The 19,699-nt window shown below is 45.5% G+C and overlaps 2 protein-coding genes across 6 annotated transcripts in view; both read left to right on the top strand.

The window, feature by feature from the left end:
• The window catches only part of LOC115533112 (MORC family CW-type zinc finger protein 3), a 267,109-nt gene that overhangs the window by 215,430 nt on the left and 31,980 nt on the right, over positions 1-19,699 (top strand). The window lies entirely within an intron of this gene.
• The window catches only part of LOC115533113 (glutamic acid-rich protein-like), a 148,945-nt gene that overhangs the window by 127,683 nt on the left and 1,563 nt on the right, over positions 1-19,699 (top strand). For all 4 annotated transcript variants that reach the window (XM_030343385.1, XM_030343383.1, XM_030343386.1 and 1 more), the window contains 9 exons: positions 8,515-8,551; positions 8,764-8,845; positions 9,044-9,177; positions 9,444-9,505; positions 13,899-13,988; positions 14,287-14,323; positions 14,697-14,742; positions 19,160-19,344; positions 19,613-19,662. In XM_030343385.1, coding sequence (XP_030199245.1) covers positions 8,515-8,551; positions 8,764-8,845; positions 9,044-9,177; positions 9,444-9,505; positions 13,899-13,988; positions 14,287-14,323; positions 14,697-14,742; positions 19,160-19,344; positions 19,613-19,662 — 723 coding nt within the window. The remainder of the gene's footprint in view (positions 1-8,514; positions 8,552-8,763; positions 8,846-9,043; positions 9,178-9,443; positions 9,506-13,898; positions 13,989-14,286; positions 14,324-14,696; positions 14,743-19,159; positions 19,345-19,612; positions 19,663-19,699) is intronic.

Below are 19,699 nucleotides of genomic sequence, written 5' to 3'. Positions count from 1 at the left end.
CTGGGATAACTGTGTTAGCTGAAGTAGACCTTGTTATCTCAACTACAGGGTAGCGTGAGTACTCGTCTATAATAACTAAGAGATACTCTCCCGTAGGGAGGGGGCCATAGAAATCTGCACTGACATTAAGCCAAGGGGCTTCTGGTAGATCTGACATTCTCAGGGGCTCTGACTGGGCTATGGGTGTGTTTGCTTGACATGCTAAACAGTTCTTTTCAGTCTGTTCTGCTTTCTGATCGATGTCGGGGAACCCTACCTTTGACCTGAGAAGTGTCTTTGTTTTAACAATGCCCTGATGTCCTTCATGGGCTAACTGCAACACTCTGTGTTCAAGGGATGCTTGGATGATGATCCTCGTGCCTCGGAGGTCACTGGTGAGGCTGTCCTTGATTGTCCGTAGCGCAGCAGTGTGCTCCGGTCCCCAGCTCCATTGCGTGTGAGCTTGCGTACTGGTGCAGAGATGGTGGCAAAGTCTGGTATGAATCGTGCGCAGTAGTTTGCCATGCCGAGAAGGCTTCTGACCTCCGACAGATCCTGCGGGTCGTTGGCCTGCTTGATGGCGGTGACCTTTTTGGGGTCTGCTGAGAATATGAACCCGAAGAATTCAAGGCTGGATTTGTCAAACTCACACTTTTTGCTTTCAGTCTCTGGAACACCGCTCTGAGGGTGTCGTCGTGCTCAGCCTGTGTCTTGCCGTGGATGATGATGTCGTCACTCCGATTTTTGACACCGCTGATCCCTTGTTATGTCTGGCATATTGCATTCTGGAACACCTCCGCTGCAGACGATATTCCAAAGTTCAGGCGGTTGTATCGCCTCAGACCTTGGTGTGTGGTGAAGGTCATGATGTATCTGCTGGCCGGGTGGAGCTCTAACTGATGATACCCGGCAGTCAGGTCCAGCTTGGAGAAGACCGTTGCTCCGTTGAGCTCATGGATGACGTCGTCCATGGTGGGTGTGATGTGGCTTTCGCGCTAGGGATGGGCACGAGTAGTAAATTCCAAACTCGAGTGATCGACGGAATTCCTCGAGGATCAATCGAGTACTCGTTTAATCAAATCTATTTTTAGAATGCAACGCATCTGCAGCAGGAATTGGCCTAATGATGAACGGCAATATTACCAACCAATGTCTTGCGGCGGGGAAAATAGCCGACAAACTTGGTTGCTGCGGGTCTGCTTTCCTGAACACACCGTTGTGTTTCAGGAGCATATGTTGCCGCATAGTACTTGTAGTACCCTGGTAGCTCGATTTCGCTTGGCATAATTTACATTTCACCTTATGATCTCCTATTTCTTTAAAGTATTTCAATTCTTCGCTGCGCTTTGCTTTAACCGCCATCTCTTAACTTTTTGATTTCTGGCGTGCCTTCACACGGAACGGCACGCGGCACACAGAAATTTGATACATTTCATTTGCTTTGTGCCCACGGCATGCGTTAGTGGCGCCGAACAGAAACTTGATACATTTGCTTCAGAAAACTTTGTTTGTGTGTGTATATGCAAACTCGAGTTTGCCTGTCCACCAACCGAGTTCATTTGTAAGTAGTGTATGTAGTACTCGAGTAATCGATTCCTCACGCCCATCCCTAGTTCGCGCTGTATGGCGGTGTTGGCTTGTCTCATGTCGACGCAGATCCTCACTTTATTTGGGTCTTTTGGTTTTTGAGACGTCACAATTGGGGAGTCCCATGGCGTGGGGCCTGTGACTGTCTCTATGATGTCATCATTCGCGAGTTTCATCAGTTCGTCTTCGACTTTTTTTCGGATGTGAAATGGCACGCGTCTGTTTGGCTGACAGCAGTGTTGTTTTTGGCAGGCATTTTAGATTTAGTTTTAGTCTTAGTCTTTTTGACGAAATGCTTCCTAGTTTTAGTCCCATTTTAGTCATTTCTATCTTTGAAAGTTTTAGTCTAGTTTTAGTCTGACGAAAACTCCAAAGGTTTTAGTCTAGTTTTAGTCCGACGAAAACTCCAAAGGTTTTAGTCTAGTTTTAGTCCGACGAAAACTCAAAAGGTTTTAGTCAAAAATCAAATATACATAAGATGTTTCGGCATCGAACCGCTGGTGAAACCAAGAGTGAAAAAACAAAAAAGGGATCCTATGGGGGAAGACGAGAAGCACAGAGAATATTTGTACTTATTTCCTGCCCGAGCGATCTTTTTTTCTGCGTGGAGGCCAAGTGAGATGAGTACTCAGGTCAGCAACACAGAGCAATTTAATGAATGAGACCCCCGGTTTGGTCGCATCGGAGATGCGGGACCATAAATCATCCCTCTTTTTACGACCACCCGCACCCGGCACCGCTGCTGCTGCCATGGTGTGTGTGTGTGTGTGTGTGTGTGTGTGTGTGCCTCGTCCACCAGCCTCTCTCTGTAGTGTATGAGTGTGTGTGTGCCTCGTCCACCAGCCTCTCTCTGTAGTGTATGAGTGTGTGTGTGCCGTGTGCGTGCAGGCGCAGCTGCGCGCGAGCGAGGCTTTTAGTGTGCGATGGGGGCGTGACTGTTAAGACAAGCAGCTGGCTCCATTTCTGATGTCTGAGCTCTTGATTGACATTGCACGCATATTATAGTTGGCGGGAAAAAAGCATGTTTTGAAACTTTGTTCGTCCACTCACTAACAATTTAGTCTCGTCTAGTTCTCGTCTGACGAAAATGTCTACATTTTTCGTCACATTTTAGTCTTTATATGGCTTTGGTGACGTTCGTCTTAGTCTCATTTTCGTCATGGAAAAAAGGGGTCTGACGACGTCATTTTCGTTTTCGTCTTGCCTGACGAAAACAACACTGGCTGACAGGTAGGCTGCACGTCTTTGTTGATGTGTAGCTTGACTTGAAAGTCTTTCAGTTTGCCTATTCCCTGGAAGAGCTCTGGACAACTGTCCACCAGCTCGTCTGCAACTGTTCGGCCGCTTATGGAGGAGACCCTATTGACTATTTTAATTAGGCCAAGGTCATCAGCTGTTTTGTAGCTTAACAGAGAGTAGCCATCACCCTCCAGCACGTAGAACATGCCCTTAGTCTTTTTGTTCCCTGCCTCTATGGCGCAGTTGAATGCTCCAGCTATGGGCAGCGGCTTGGTGCAGCTATAAGGATATATTTTTACGCTGACTGTTGTGAGCTGCGGGCGCGGAGTCATTGTGTTGAAAACAGACTCACTGATAATATTCAATAGTCTATGAGTGCTGATATCTTGGTATCGTTGAGCTTGATGCGTGTCTGTGGCTGCATGTCGTCACTGTTGCTGTTTATTACAAACACATATTTCTCATCGGTGCTAGACCAGTTATAATCATCATTTTGCTCTGTGCTGGTCACATTGTACACTTTGCATCTGTGTTGTTTACCCTTCTCTCTGTCTGCGTCTTTTGGTTCAAGCCCTTTGGTTGATCCTTGTTGCTTAGATATGCATTTTCGAGCAAAGTGATTCATTTTACCGCATGCTTTGCAGTCCTTGACCCGTGCTGGGCAGTCTCCTTCATGTGGATATTGTCCTCCACAGTTCCTGCAGTTATTGTATTATTTAATTCTGCTGGATCACATTCACTGATGCAGTATCTGTCTGTTCCATGCCCGCTGCTTGCTGCTCGGACAGTTCTAGTGACCTACCATGGTCGAGAAGGTCATCTAAGTCCTTGTCAGGCTCTCTCAGCGCTCGTCGACGCAGCCTGGTTGAAGTGCAGCTTTGAATCAGCTGTGCTTTGATCTCTTTGTCAGTGTCAGCAAACTCACAGTTCTTTGCAAGCATGCGTAGTCTAGTGCAGTATGTGTCCAGATTTTCGCCTGGCAGTTGCACTGCCTTTCTGAACATATAAACTTGATACTGAGTGTTCTTCTTGGGGGGGAAGTACGTTCCGAGCCTTGGCTTTACGTCCGCATATTTGTCTCCCTCTTCTGCAAGCGTGTCGTAGATATCATACACGCGCTCTCCTGCTAGGGGCAGCAGTGCCTTTAGCCTAGCATCGCCGGTGATGTTGAGCTCAGTAGTGTAGTTCTCAAACTTCTGCACCCATTTGGTCCATCGCGGTCCCACCGAGCTTGGATCCGTTTCAGAGTCAAATGCATGGAGTGCAGGAGTGTGCGCGAGCGACATGACGAGTGCATCGTGTAGCGTTGGCCACTCAGTCCTCGGAATGCTGGCTATGCTAACTGTAAAGCTAGCTACACTACCGCAGCAGAGACGTTTTATATTCCTCCGGACTTTATAGGTCCATGTTTACCCTCGTCGCCAATGTGATGTTGTAGGTTACCATATGAATGAGACGAGCGGACAACCGTTTATCAGTACTGATGCTTTATCTCCGGGATAGCAAGACATGTCAGACTCGTTCACGTACATACATCATGACCAATACCATATACGGCAGTGCCGCAAACACTACAATGATCAATACCATATACGACCATATTGTCGGTACAGTTAAAGTAGTAAACTATTATGGAGAAGCATTATGCTGACACGGACCTGCACAGACTCAGGACGTCATGACTCTCCCAGTCAAGGTTGCATAGCAACGGCAATGTTTCATGGTTTGTCTTCACCGAAATGGAGTCAGTGGCACCGGAGCCCACCAACGGAGGTGGCACCAATGCTGCTCGTTCGTGTATGAAGTCGTCATGTTTTGACACAATGGGCCCTATTTTAACGGTCTGAAACGCAAGTGGGAAGCGCAAAGCGCAAGTAGCTTTGTGGGCGGTTCTACGGCGCCATCACTATTTTACAGGCGGATAAATTACACTTGCGTCGCGGCGCAAGTGTCAAAAGGGTTGGTCTGAAGCAGCCTAGTTACCCGTAGGTGTGGTTTGGGCTTAACGTCCAACAAACCAATGAGAGTGCCAGCTCCCATCCCCTTTAAGAGCCATGAGCGCATTTGAATCGGACAAGTTGATATTTTGACAGCGCGTCTGCAGTCTCCGATGAGACAGATGCACATGAATTTCAAACTGCAAATGGCTCAGTTTATTGCCAAATAATATGGCCTAATTCACACATGGAATAAGGGGTTTTCTTCCACAACTTCAGAAATACTGAGTCCTCAAATAAACGTCGGCAAAGAAAACGTATATGATATATGATATGCGGTAACTGTGGTTCTATTTAATGATATACGCAGTACATTATAAACATTGTTTCTTATCAGTATTGTATGCTATCCTAATATGCATGTGTCCCCGCGGTAATAGACATTGCCATTGATTGTATTATGCGTTACGTGTTTAGTTTGCGTGTGTTTAAACAGAGCACACACGCGCGCCCGCATTCATTCATTCTTTTTAACACTCACTCGCGGTAAAACAATGTTTTTCACGATCAAATACTCATCAATCCTAAAAGTTATGGGTATGTAGGCCTACACGATGTCTCTGTCAAGAAAATGATCGCATGATCAATCCCTAATTTACCGGCGAGTGGCGGTGGTGGGAAAAGAACGCTCTGCGCCAGTTGTAAACTAGCAACGACACATGCGCCAGTGACTAAGTCACTTGCGCCGGATGCAAGATAGGGCCCAATATCTCAATATCTCAAAAAAGAAAAGCGGCTGAATTAAGTTTTATAGACCACTGAAATCACGTGTGAAATAACCATCACGTTAGGTTGTGACTGGTTGCGAAGAAGGACAGCTCAACACCCTCATCCCTAACAAGTATGACGTATGAAGTCTGCACAGATTGGAACTAGCTCCCGGTTAGCATTAATAATCATTTACTACTTTAACGTCACCCACAATCCAAAACCCCAGTGGAAACTAGATGGAAAAAGTGTGTTGTTCAAAACGTGACGCAGCTTTTACTTCTTTACCACCTACAGAGTTTGTTATGTACGATCATTCAGAATTGCCATGTTATTTCCCATAGATATTTGACCGAGGGAACCGGGAGCCTCGGAAGCAGGACTTATTCTTCAGGGCCCGGTTTCCCGATAACGTTCACTCTTAGCGGGCTTGGAAGACTCCCACGTTTAGACTTATCAAAGTCGCTTACCTCTATAGGCGTGGTTCCCGAATGGTCTCTTTGGAGTCTTCTTAGGGAACACGCCGTTTACGCCGTTCGTAAACGGCGTGTTCCCTAAGGAGACTCCAAAGAGACTGTAGACGGAAACGCTACGGCGGAGCGTATTCAACTTTTCCACTCTGGAGGGTGGTTTCAGATTTATGTGTTTTCATGCCCCAAAAACGCCGTCACCGTCTAAACGAAAGGCTACACCACCTCTTCTATTCCGCCTGGAATTATATTCTGATCAGAGAATTGTATTCTGATTGAGGCGTATATATTATTTATTCAGATTGTGCTGTTTTATCACTTCTAATCGTATCAGAAGTATCCATGTAGATGCGGCTAGTGTCAAGGCAAGCACAATTCTGCAAGCAATTTGTGAAATTTGCAAATTGACAAACAATTAGGCTCTGCGTGGCTAAGAAGTAGCTGCTGGCCTGGCCTGAGAGCTTCCAGCATCACCTTTTCTAAGGTTGATGCCCCCCGAGATCCCATCACAGGAGATCTCACCTATAATAATAAAACTTCTAAATTAAGGAATTTATACTGGCCCTTGACATTTAGTATTCGCCTGACGAACACACACTGGCCAGGCGGTGCGCAAAGCCCGAACACAGACCCCTAAAGGTAACAAAAATCAAGGCAGTCTCAGCATGAACAGTATTATATAATAAGCTAAATAAACTATTCAAAATTTAATTTTCATGTCAAAATGTATATTTTCTATATATTATTTTAAATCAGTGTAAGCTATGCTATGTTCGCCCATGGTTAGATAAATGTTTTCGAGCAATTTTTTATTCGCAAAGACTTTTTAGAACCCTGTCATGGGCATGAAATGGAAACTCGATATCTGAGCATTCGATTTCAGCACGTTCTTTCTGGACAGCGCCATTTACGAATTGTTTCCTAAGAAGAATCCTAAGAGACCTTTCGGGAATCACGCCTATAGAGGTCAACAACTTTGATAAGTCTAAATGTAGGCAACCTCCTCGAAGCAACAAAATAAATAAATGTAAATATGATCTGCTGCAAAACTTGGAGTATCCATAACACAAAGCATTGACCCGTTTTTGCATTTATGGTTTTCACGTATACATAAACAGGGTGCACTGTAGCCTACTATCTGCGCACACCACTGCTGAAGCTCTCTCTCTCTCTCTCTCTCTCTCTCTCTCTCGCGCTCTCGCTCTTGCTCTCGTTTCGTTCTGTAGAGCAGGAAAAAGTCTGAGAAACACTCCCATTCCCATATTGTATATATAGATATATATATATATAATATTCACGGATTCCTGTTAGACCAGGTTGGACTTAATCGGGAAACCGGGCAGGTCTATCCTGCTGTTAAACCTTTCCAGCTGTCGGCTCACAGACCATAGTCGAGGAGCACAGGGGAGAAGTTCCCTCCAGGGCCGATGTTCTCTCGGGGGGAACACCCTTCACTTTGACCGGAAGTGGCTCTGCTGCTTATAGGTGGGAATATGGTCGGAATGAAGCGGCCACCGATTCTTGAAACTAGACAGACGCACACTACCGCTCGCTCTCCTACACTCGTACACTCACACGCTGACCTTACGCACACACGCACTGCCATTCTCGCACACACACATACGCTACTCTCGTAACACTGCTATCCTGCATGTCTATTCTTTTATTTTGTGCTTGTGTGTTTCAAGCAATTATTTTCTTCATGAATGACTTAAACCCATTGTTGAAACACAAAACTGCCAATGTGGCAGTTCCATGCGCACCAGGAATTTCTAAAGGTTACAGTGGTGGCGACTAGCGTCAGAAGCTCAACCATCACTATCATAGACCATACCATCACTATGGTATGGTCTATGAACGCTTCAGACCAATCTTACCAACGAACGACGTACGGAAGAGATTTGTTGCAAAGAACGTTTCGGGAAACACGCGAGATGTTAAGGTATAACTTAAAGTAGAGGTTACGAATGACGTAGCATTAAGAAGGCTTTAAGAAGGTTACAGGAAACCGGGCCCAGAGGTCTATGCAGCAGGTCACTCTGGACTGCAGGGAGTGAACGATGATTGGCTGTTATGTTACGTCCCTCAGGGAGTGAACGCTCATTGGCATTGTGGGAGTTGATGTTTTCAATCCACAAGCACCAAATAGTCACTATCTGCCTTTTCTCGGTCAAGAAGGCACCAAATTAGAAATTTATGTGACTCTTCGACTACATGTATGACCCACTTTCAATACAGATTCATTATTCCACCGGTGAAATTCTCCTTTAATGGCTACAGCTAAATGTATCTCATGTTAACTGTTTGAACTTTATTCAATCACTGCAGCCACATACTGTGATACTTGTGGTTTTGTCAAGTGAAACTTGAACACTTGACAAATTTGACTTTTCCCGGTCAGAATTCAAAGTTATCAGCACTGCCTCCCTTCAGAATAGTACGCTACAGGACACCTGTATGTAGTCTTATAGGGACATACAGAAAACTGGTCATTGACTGAGCTTGGAATTTCTGACAATTTTTTATGTTGACAGTGAGGAGGGTCCTGATGAAGAGTATAATTCAGAAAAGGTGAAGAAATATATACTATTATATTTGATGTATTATAAATTGTACATCAAATATAATCAAAATGCTTTATTCTATTTTTTATCATTATCAGAATAATAAAGATTGAGAAGGTTTATTACATGCTAATGTCATAAAAGCTCTACATGATGAATAAGTTAAGGTAGCCAATAATCATCTTTTAATAATGTGTCTCTTAATACTGTATTCGCTAGTATGGAAACTGGAGGTATTTTGATGATGACGACTGGATCACATTCCTGAGCACACTACAGACCTCAGGAGAGGGTGCTTCTGGTAAAATCTTTTTTTGCATTGTCTGGGTGGTACATACTTTATCTTTACTTCCTGTTTTCTTCACCTTCTGTTCTTTGTTTTATTTATGAGTAACAGCTGATACAATCTTTCATATATTTCTCTAGCATGCAGTGTGTCCACAAGCAGCAGCCATCCGGTAATAACAGGTGTATTCTCTCTGACAAAACCCCCCTCAAGGTACAAAGAGGCCGAGGCCTAATTGTGACGAAGGAGAGTCTGAAATGCACTTCAACCCGACAAACTCTGCCGCCCCAAGACTAACGGAAGAAAAACAGGACCTGCCGGCGCAAATACATGAACTGAACTTAAAGGTGTGCCTTTTGAGTTTTAGTATGTTGCTGGTGTTTCGCCTTTTCTTAAGCTTGTCAGGGCCAAGCTTAGTCCTCAGTTTCTCAGTGTACCTGACAATAAAATACTTGAGGAAAATTATGCTGCAATGAAATGTGTCTTGAATAGAAATGTTGACTGTCAACTGTGAAAACCATTGAGACCGCAACTGTGATGGAGTTTTATACCAATAAAATCAACACATCTTGTTAGTTGTTAGAATATCAAACACCATTTGATTCCCCATTAGGTGAAGCCGTTGGAGGGGGAGAAAGCCAAAATATCTGAGGAGCAAGAAAAGAAGGAGGAATGGTCAGTCTCTCTCTCCCTCTCATCTACATATAATATAATAAGATAAATGCATCTAATGAAAATGGCACACGGTATGTATTATTATAACTCTGGAGGATATGATTTTTTTATATACCGTCATACCGGTGTATTTGATTACACGTTCGGAACGCAGCGCTGCGCGACTGTTTCGGACGGGACCCTTTTCAATGTTGCGCTCAACACGCTTTGTACGACCGTCGTACCCAAGCCCCCAGGAACAGTGCATAAACTTCTTGTGTCTTGTTTACTTAACATGAATGAGCTTGATGGTTTTAAGGCACTGTGGTGACTTTTCATCACTAAAAGTGTGTTAGTGATTAAAGGAGACATATTATGGTGTTTTCCCAACAAGTAAACATAGTATTTGAGTTCCTGAAAACATTTTTTTGAAGCTGTTTGCTGGAAATAGCTTTTAGGAAAAAAGATATCGTCTACCGCTATTTGCCTCTGTTTCAGTCCCTTCAGAATGCGCTGTTTCGGGTGTCTGTAGCTTTAATGCAAATGAGCTGCTGCCCATTGACCAATGAGCTGTCAGACTGAACCACAGCATGGAGGAGAAGGGATTGTTGCCGTTTGCTGACTCCTGGAGCTTTATATCTATATAATATAATATAACATAATAATAATATTATATACGGGTATTCATATTATCTATCTAATATCACGGCCAAAAGCTATGTGCGCCTCGGATGATATTATGAATAATAAAGACTGTGTCTGACGTCTGGTACCTCCACAAGTAAAGACTCGTAGTGGGGGATATCTCGGCCATGGTTGAGAAGAATTGCCATTGACTCTCTGAAGACCATGAACCGCGACATGGAGAAGAAAAGGATTGTACTCCGGGAGCTGAGCTGCCGGACTGCCTCCGAGCTGCCCGCGCCAGAGCTGCCGGCCGCCGTCGAAGCCGTCCGGCCGCAGTCCGGCAGCTCGGGCGGTGTACTCCGGGAGCTGAACTGGCGCCGAAGCTAGGTGGCAGCACCAGCGGACTAGCAGCTCCAGCGGACGAGCAGCTCCGGCTGGGGTAGCTCGGCGGCAGTCCGGCAGCTCAGCTCCGGGAGTACAATCCCTTCCTACACCATGTCTCCTCCTCCCGACTTCCCTTCGGCGGCAGCTCCGGCGGGGTGAGCTCGGCGCCAGAGAAAGGGATTGCACTCCCGGAGCTTAGCTGCAGGGCTAGCGCCGAGTTCACCCCGCCGGAGCTGCTCTTCCGCTGGTCCACAAAATCTTATTGATGCTCTGATTGGAGGGGAGTGGGGAAGTGGGAGGTAATATTCAAATGTGCCCCCTTCCTACGTAGGAGGGAGCGCCGAAACGGACTCGCTCGTTTGGTAGCTGGAGGCGGGCTGCTTCCAGAAATGCGTACCTCACTCAAAAAATCATGTACGGACTTATTTCAAAATATGTATGTGTGTGGGAGCACCATCTACCCACAACAACACAAATGTTGTTTTCATAATATGTCCCCTTAAAGGGATTTTTAGACTGGTGCAGCTGCTGCTCAATAACTCTCACGTTCCTCTGCTTGCGATCATTGCGATTCACCATTTATTGATCCATTTATTCAAAAGATCCAAAGACAAGGAACGGGTGCATTATGGTATCATTTTTATAATATTGTTAATAGTCTAATAAATATTTCAGTTGCGTTAGTATTTAATTTTTCATTTGCTTGTTTAGCTGTGTATGGCAGTTAACAATGTTGGTGTATTACAATTATTTATGTGGGTAGGCTACTACAACCTCATTGCTGATCGATATGTTACCATTTATTTGTATATAAATTATTGATTGCATTTTTAGTAAATAGTTGGAAGGAATCTGTTTGTTAAGCAATAACATTGAACTTTATTTTTTTTCTAGGCCTATATAGATTTACTTTGATGTTGGTGTTATATGTTATATGGAGCAATCATTCATATTTATGAAGTTAACTTATACTCCCATGCAGGGTTCGAGTTATGATTCCATTGAGGACGGGGGGGACGGGGGGTGGGAGAGACCGTACCGGCCTTGCGCTGGTTTGTTGACGGGGGAGGGGTACTAAAAAAGAAAAATATTTCTGCATCTGTTACGCCATGAACTAGGTCGTGGCTAGGCTCCCATGATGCGGAAGCATATCTCTCGTTGATGTTGCCCTGCGACATTGAGCAGTATACATTGGAATGAATGGGAGCCATTTTGGAATCCGGTATAATATGTCCATGGGTACGACTACTACTGCGATATTCTTTATAGATCCATGACTGCGAGGCGTGGTATTTCAGGCCAACTTGAGCCTGTCACGGCTTACAAAACATAAAGCCTATGGGCTCCTCGAGACTCGGGACGGACTTGTCAACGCGCTGCGGCATCCCTTACTTGATGTTGTTTTGATTGAAGATCGGCAGGTTGTGTGTGTGTGCGTGCGTGTGCGTGTGTGTCTGTGTGTGTGTTGCGAGCGAATGTAATTTCAAAGTAACAAACAATTAAACAAACTCAAAGCTGCATCCAAAACTATCTGTTCAAAACCAAATAAACAAATCAAAAACAGAGTCGCTTATTCACAAATACTTTATTTTATTTTCAAAACATGCGAACTAATACGGTGCGGTACCGAGCGGTTGAAAACAATATTGGCGTCTCCTGTGGCCTTGCGCACCTGCGTTAAATACTTAAGGACTTTGGCAGTAATGTTGCGCCATGCACGCAAGTGTAAACGCGAGCAGCATAGCTGCGTGCCTGCCTGCTTTCAACAAGTAATTATTATTATTTGTGATTATTTTTATTTAAAATATATATATTAGTCACAGCACTCACAGCAGCCTTTCCTCTTCGGAGTAATTTAATGCCAACCGTAAATCTTGCATATCAAGTAGGCTAGCAAATACCGTTGCCATTCAACTCAGTGTCCGCTGACTTTCTGCTTAATGTGAAACTCGTAACAAGTCGTGCATGTATGCAAGTGTGTGCGGTTTCGTTTTTTTAAGTACCGGTTCGAGAACCGTTTTAGCAACGGAACCGTTTAAAAAGTACTGGGTAGGCACCAGTATCGGATAAAACCCAAACGATACCCAACCCTAATTGAGAGGTTTGGGGTCTCCCCACCTATCCCACCTCACTATCTTACCTCACTTTCGCCTGCTCGGCCAACCGAAACTTTGATAATGAAGAAAGCAAACCTTTCTCCAGTAAGCGCTGTAGGAGACGCTTCCCACTTCACAGAGAGATGGGAAGACTGTCATGATCTCCCCTCTCAGCCATCTCATTCTCCCCTCTCAGTTCTCTCAGTGCCAGATTGCCCTATGTCTTCAGTAATAGTTTCTCCAGCGTTTTCCGGACTGATTCCCCGTTATCGACCCTGCCTGTCCCCGACCTGCCTGCTCTGTCTCTGTCCCGGTGATCGACGGTCTTCCACCCCCGACAACGGATCCTGCCTGCGCCCTGCCGGTCTTCTGTCTACTCCTATCTGGGAATAAAAGACATAACTGACCGTCTGCCTGCCTACGTGTGCTGCATTTGGGTCCTTTCCCGATCCATTACGTCTTTTTTTCACACAACTTCGAGAAAGCGCACCACTTGCCGCCTAGAGGGAGGAAGAGGAAGGCACGCGGGCACTCTGGAAGGTATTGATAACCACTGCTGGCGGCCTCTGCCCTGATAGATCAACCTCTCTGAAGTAAACCAACAGCCATCCCGACTGGTGCACTGTCCCATCCCGTGCGCTTGTCTGAAAGTGCCAGCCATAACCACAGAGCTGAACGGCTCTCCAGGGCCACCAGAATGAAGGACAGATCCTCATCTGATCTGCTCCAAAAAAGAGACTGGATCAGTTGAAGTGGCGGGAACGCACACAAGAGAGCCCGCTGCCAAAGTGTTGCACGACGTCTAATCTACCCCAAACAGGGGACGATCCTCATAGCTGAGGAAGAACCCCAAGCTGCAGTGGGGGTTTTCTCTGAACGCGAGAAATGTCCACCTGAGCAGTTCTAAGCGGGGAATACCGCGAGAGATGAGGTCCGGCCAGGTGGAAGCGTCCGGGCAGGAGGTGCAGAGGCCGTGAAGGGGCCGTACCTCTGTGGACTCCGTCACGCCCATGCTGCATTTCTTTATCATAGATGGTAGAAGCAGTAGTCTTGGTGGATGGTTCAAACAACTGCTGGGAGAAAAGAGGACGAAATATACTGTGCGCCACGTTATATACAGTGCCGTGGGGGATTTTGGTGGGGCCCACGTTGATTGGTGCATTGCTGAAATTTTCAGTGCATGCGAGTGCGCTCACGGGACAAGCCTAAAAGGCGAAGCCTTGACGGCTTAGCTTGCATAAAATAGAACCACTACACGGTCCCTCTTATCAAGGCACAAGTCTGATAATATTTTTTTGGTTTTACAGGAACACTATCAATGCAGCTCTGGCAGAAAAATTACAAGATTACAGTGGAAAAAAAAGGAAGAACTCCAGTGCTAAAGTTGAGGATACAGAGTGAGTACACAATCACAGGTGTTTGAGTGCTTTAGGTATCGTCATACAGTCCAAGTTACCTGTATGATCTTTAATGGCTACAGCTAAATGTATCTCCTGTTAACTGTTTGAACTTTATTCAATCACTGCAGCATACTTGTGGTTTTGTCAAGTGAAACTTGAACACTTGATAAACATGACTATTCCTGGTCAAAATCCAAAGTTATCAGCACTGCCTCCCTTCAGAATAATACACGACACCTGCATGTAGTCTTAAGGCATTTCTGATTTTCTGATTTCTTCTTGTTTATGTTGACAGTGACGAGATGACTTATAACGATGATCAAATACAAGAGGTAAAGAAAACATACATATTATTATTTTGTATGTACTATAAATTGTACATTAGATATAATTAAAATGCTTTATTCAATTTTTTGTCATTATCAGAATAATAACGATTGAGAATGTTTATTACATGCTAATGTCATAAAAGCTCTTCATGATGAATAAATTAAGGTAGGCAATAATCATGTTTTAAATACTGTGTCTTTTTAATACTGTATTCAGTCAGGCAGGTGGAGTAAAGTCGTTTCTAGGCCTGCTTGACATTTACACAAAAACGAATTATACTTCATGCATTGATTTACATATTGAATTATATAACTTGTGGCTGTGCTGCTATGATAATTCAGAGTACTGAAACTGTGTTTTGACCATGACAACAAGACCTCCACCCCGAACACACCACAGACCTCCGGAGAGGGCACTTCTGGTAAAATATGTTTTGTATTTTCTGGGCGGTCGTACTTTATCTTTACCTCCTGTTTTCTTCACCTACTGTTCTTTGTTTTGTTTATGAGTAACAGCTGGTACAATATCTTACTACTATAATAGCAGGCCTGTCGCACCAGTTACTCAAGTTACTCATGTGCCACACACACACACACACACACACACACACACACACACACACACACACACACACACACACACACACACACACACACACACACACACACACACACACACACACACACACACACACACACACAGCAGTTGTTAAATAGCCCGATCCTGGATCCACAGGCTCTGTTACAGGTGGGGCATGTATACATGGTATTGGTGTTGCTGGCAGTCATGGGTGTGGGTGTTTTTCTCCTGAGCCTTCTTTGATGTCTTCTGGCAGTCCTTTCTTCCTCCAGTGTATTGGTCCCATCTAGACACAGCTGCTGCCAGGTGTTGCGGTCAGCAGCCATATTTTCCAGGTCTCCAGGTTTTATTTTCATCTGGCCTTTAAAGGCACCCAGTGCAACTTGCGAGGCTTAAAAATAAACATTCAATTTCTAGTCTTTTTTACACGTAGTAAGTTTCAATAACTCCACACCGACATTCAAGCAGCAAAGATGAGACGTCGTTGTGTGGTGAGAACTGATAGAAAATCGATAACAACAACAATGCCGCCATTTTCTTTATTTTTTGTAACCTACAATAAATAAAGCAGGCTTCCAGTCAATGGAAAAATGGCTTCTCCCCACCGGCGATTGTTGTTGTTTACGATATTCTATCAGTTCTCACCACACAACGACGTCTCATCTTTGCTCCTTGAATGTCGATATGTAATGGTATGGAGTTATTGAAACTTACTACGTGTAAAAAAGACTAGAAATTGAATGTTTATTTTTCATTGGATGTTTACATAAAGTTGCACTGGGTGCCTTTAAAGTGTTTCTTCGGACCTCCAGCAGAGCGCTGACCTTGGTGTAGCTGGCCATATAACACTCTGCGGGGCAGACGGTTGTAGGGCATCCTTATGACATGCCCCAGCCAACGCAGTTGGTGCCGAGTGATTGTGGCCTCAATACTTTTGCAGCCTGTCCTCCCAAGGATCTCATTGTGCGGCACTCGGTCACGCCAAGTGATTCCTAGGATGCGCTGCAGACAGCGGATGTTAAACTGTTCCAAGGACTTGATGTGGCAGCTGTAAGTAACCCAGGCTTCACAGCTGTAGAGGAGGGAGGTGATGCAGTTGCTTGGTAGACACCGATTTTTGTGTTTAAATTAAGGTTCTTGTTCTGAAAAACCCGGCGCCTGAGTCTCCCATAGGCAGTTGATGCTTGATTTAACCTGTTTTGGACCTCACTGTCAATGCTGTTGTCTCCAGATATAATGCTCCCCAGGTATCTGAAAGATGGAACAACTGACAGTTTTTCCCCTGCTACCGTGAAGATGGGGGGTGTGGGTGGGATGTTGGTACTCCATTGGCAGATTACCTCTGTTTTGGCTGTATTGATGGTCAACCCCATCCTGCTGTATGCCCTAACTGCTGCATCTAGAACAGACTGGAGGCCTTGTGGAGAGTGAGATACAATAGCACAATCATCTGCATACTGCATCTCAAGTATCCTTACTCTATGCAGTTTGGTTTTTGCCTGCAGCCTCCTGATTTTAAAGAGGTTACCATCCAGCCTATACACTACTGTCACCCCACTTTTTCCTTCAATCCCCTTATGGAGAAGCTGGGAGGATGTTGACGAACTTGATGGGGCAACCAATCCGCATTAGGACATCCCACAAGAGATCTCTCTTCACAGTGTCGAAGGCTTTGGATAGGTCGACAAAAACCATAAACAGGTCTTTATGTTGCTCCCTGCACTTTTCTTGGAGTTGCCGAGTTGTGAAGACCATGTCGACTGTGCTCCTGTTCTTTGTAAACCCGCACTGTGACTCGGGTAGCATTGACTCTGTGATGTTGTTAATGAGCCTTCGAAGCATCACCTTGGCCAGGACCTTGCCTGCCACAGCAAGAAGTGATATGCCCCTATGGTTATCACAGATGGCCTTATCACCTTTGTTCTTACATATGGTGACAATGCTGGCATCTCTCCATTGTTGTGGGATGTTTTCATCAGCCCAAACCTTGGTTTTGTAATTGTGTAATGTTTTTGTGCAGAAAAAAGGAGTCTTTAGACTCACTGTCGGATGGTATGGTTGGAGCATACACGCTGAGTAGTGTGGCATAGCGTTTCTTCTCCAGGGGAATACGGAGGGTCATCAGTCTCTCACTGATGCCCACAGCTGTTTCAGTGAGTTTTGGCAGTAGTGTGTTCTTAATGGCCAGTCCCACACCGTGCAGATGTTGTCCACCTTGGGGATAGCCTTTCCAGTAGAAAGTGTAGCCCATGCCCTTTTCTGTTAGAGACCCCTCATCAAGGAGCCTGGTTTCACTCAGGGCAGCGATGTCGATATTATAGCGGCCCAGCTCGCCGCAACCAGGGCTGTCCTTCTATGAGGTCGTTCAGACTTGCCAAAGGAGTCCAGGAGGGTTCTTATATTCCATGACACCAGTTTGAGGTTATATTTGTTTCTTCTGTTACGACTGCAGAAGTGGAATGACCCGACAGGTGCGGTAGCCTGTCCAGTTGTAGGTGGAGTGAGCAATTTTCAGGCCACCTTTTCTAGGCCCTTCCTCACTTGAGGTGAGCAGTGCGGTCCATAAATAGGGGCTGCTCAGTCGCACAGGGGTCTGCCGAGAACAGCTGCCACTCAACCCCAGCTGTTGGCGACCCATACCCTGTGCCGCTGACGTGCAGGGTTCTGACTAAGACCTCCCAGTCTATTCAAACCTGCTCCCGTCGTCAGACACCCCAACGCCGCCAGACTTCAACCAGATGTAGATCCAGGTAAAGATTCACCGTTGGTCAAAGGTGGAAACCTGCGCAAAAGAGCATTTTAAAGAGCTGCAGGAGGTGCGCTATCTCCAATGGCACTATCTTCACCTAGATGGGGTAGGTCTGGTGGCATGGGTAAGCCCAGGACGACCAGCTCCCCATCCTAGCTGCAGGAGGCTGCCGGGACCTAGCTCATATTTAGGCCCGCCAATTGCGCAACGCCAGCGCATGATTTTCTGTTGGGGTGTGCTCCCTTAGCCTTTGTCTCAAGAGACTATCCCACAAGGCAGTGGGGCTGTTTGCCAATAGCTGGGGCAGTGGTTGACGGGCGTCAGGGTGTATCCACTGCATGGTGGGCCTGCACACCACATCTCTGGGGCCCACTGCTGCTCCGAGATCCCCTGCAGTTTAGCCTGGGACTGCAAGGAACCCAGTTACCATGTGTGGCCACGAGGAGGCACTGCAGAAGCCTTGGTGGTGGAGAGGCTGTGTACTGGCAGAGGAGGCTTACGCACTCGGCTCCTCTTTTCACCCCTGAGGAGGCTAGCCAGCGGCGGTAGCTAAAAGCAGAAAGTTGCAAGCAGAAAGCAGCATGCAGCATGCGCTAACTACAAGCACCTCTACACTACTGCACTGGGCGCTTCACACACACCCTGTGTGAAGCTCCATTGGCAGATGGAGCCACACATAACCACACGCACGCACACACACACGCACGCGCACACATCGTACGTCAAGACAAGGGCAACGACACACTCGCTGAGCTAAGACGTTATGTTTTTAAACATTATGGCTCCGCCATCGACACACGCGCAGGTTAGAAGACACACGCACGCACGCACACAGCAGTGGCACTCGCTCAGGTAAGACGTTATGTTTTTTAACATAACTGCTCCGCAATCTACACACACGCCCAGGTAAGAACATACATGCACACTCCGCAGTGACAAACTCACCAAGGCAAGACGTTATGTTTTTAAACATAACGGCTCCGCCGTTGACAAACTCTCCCAGGTAAGACGTTCCATCTATAGACTGTATAAATTGCGATAAAAGAAGGGAAGAGACAATTTCTCACCTCGACAAGCAACAAGTCATTCATTTTGTCATAAAAAAAAACGTTAAATTCAAACAGCGCACTGACCGGCATATCAACACATAAGTCGCGTGATCTTAAAGAGACAGTGTCCCTATAACACAGAACGAAAACATGTCAATAACACAGTATGGTGAATTATGTATATAGAGACCACCAAAAGACTACACTTTGTTGCTCAAACTTAATATTACCCTCCTCCTTGAGCCTCCCCAAATGTCTTGCGATATTGATATTCCCCCCTCCCCCCTGCGGACTGTTTTCTCACAACACTTCAGTGGACGTGTTGATGACATTTCTGCATGTCATTGAGTGCCCCCCTAAAACTATAGTTTCATCTAATATATCTCTAGCATGCAGTGTGTCCACTAGCAGCAGTCATTGGTAATAACGAGTGTATTCTTTCTGTCAAAACCCCCCTCAAGGTACGAAAAGACCAAGGCGTAATTGTGATGAAGAAGAGTCAGAAACGCACATGAACCTGAGAAGCTCTAATGCCGCAACTCGCGAGAACGTTGAGATAAGCAGGGAGGAGTTGCTGGTGGCCAATGGAAGACTAACGCAAGAAAAACAGGACCTGGCGAAGCAAATAGATGAACTGCGCGCACAGGTATGCCTTTTGAGTTTAGTAGGTTGCTGGTGTTCAACCTTTTCTTTTCAGTGCCCAGCTTAGTCTTCAGTTCCTCAGTGTATCTGACAATAAAATACTTGAGGGTAGGAAAATAATGCTACAATGATATGTGTCTTGAGTAGCAATGTTGACTGTCAACGGTGAAAACCTTTGAGGCAGCAACCGAGATGGAGTTTTATCTCAATAAAATCAACACATCTTGTTAGTTAGTTGTTAGAACATCAAACACCATTTGATTCCCCATTAGGTGGAGCAGTTGGAGAAGGACACTTGTAGGTGTAAACAGTACAGAGCAAGGTCAGTCTTTCTCTCCTTCTCATATAAGATAATCAAA

The sequence above is a fragment of the Gadus morhua genome, chromosome 20 (assembly GCF_902167405.1).
Source record: "Gadus morhua chromosome 20, gadMor3.0, whole genome shotgun sequence".
In the NCBI taxonomy this organism is placed as follows: domain Eukaryota; kingdom Metazoa; phylum Chordata; class Actinopteri; order Gadiformes; family Gadidae; genus Gadus; species Gadus morhua.
This window is presented reverse-complemented; position numbering and strand designations above follow the sequence as displayed.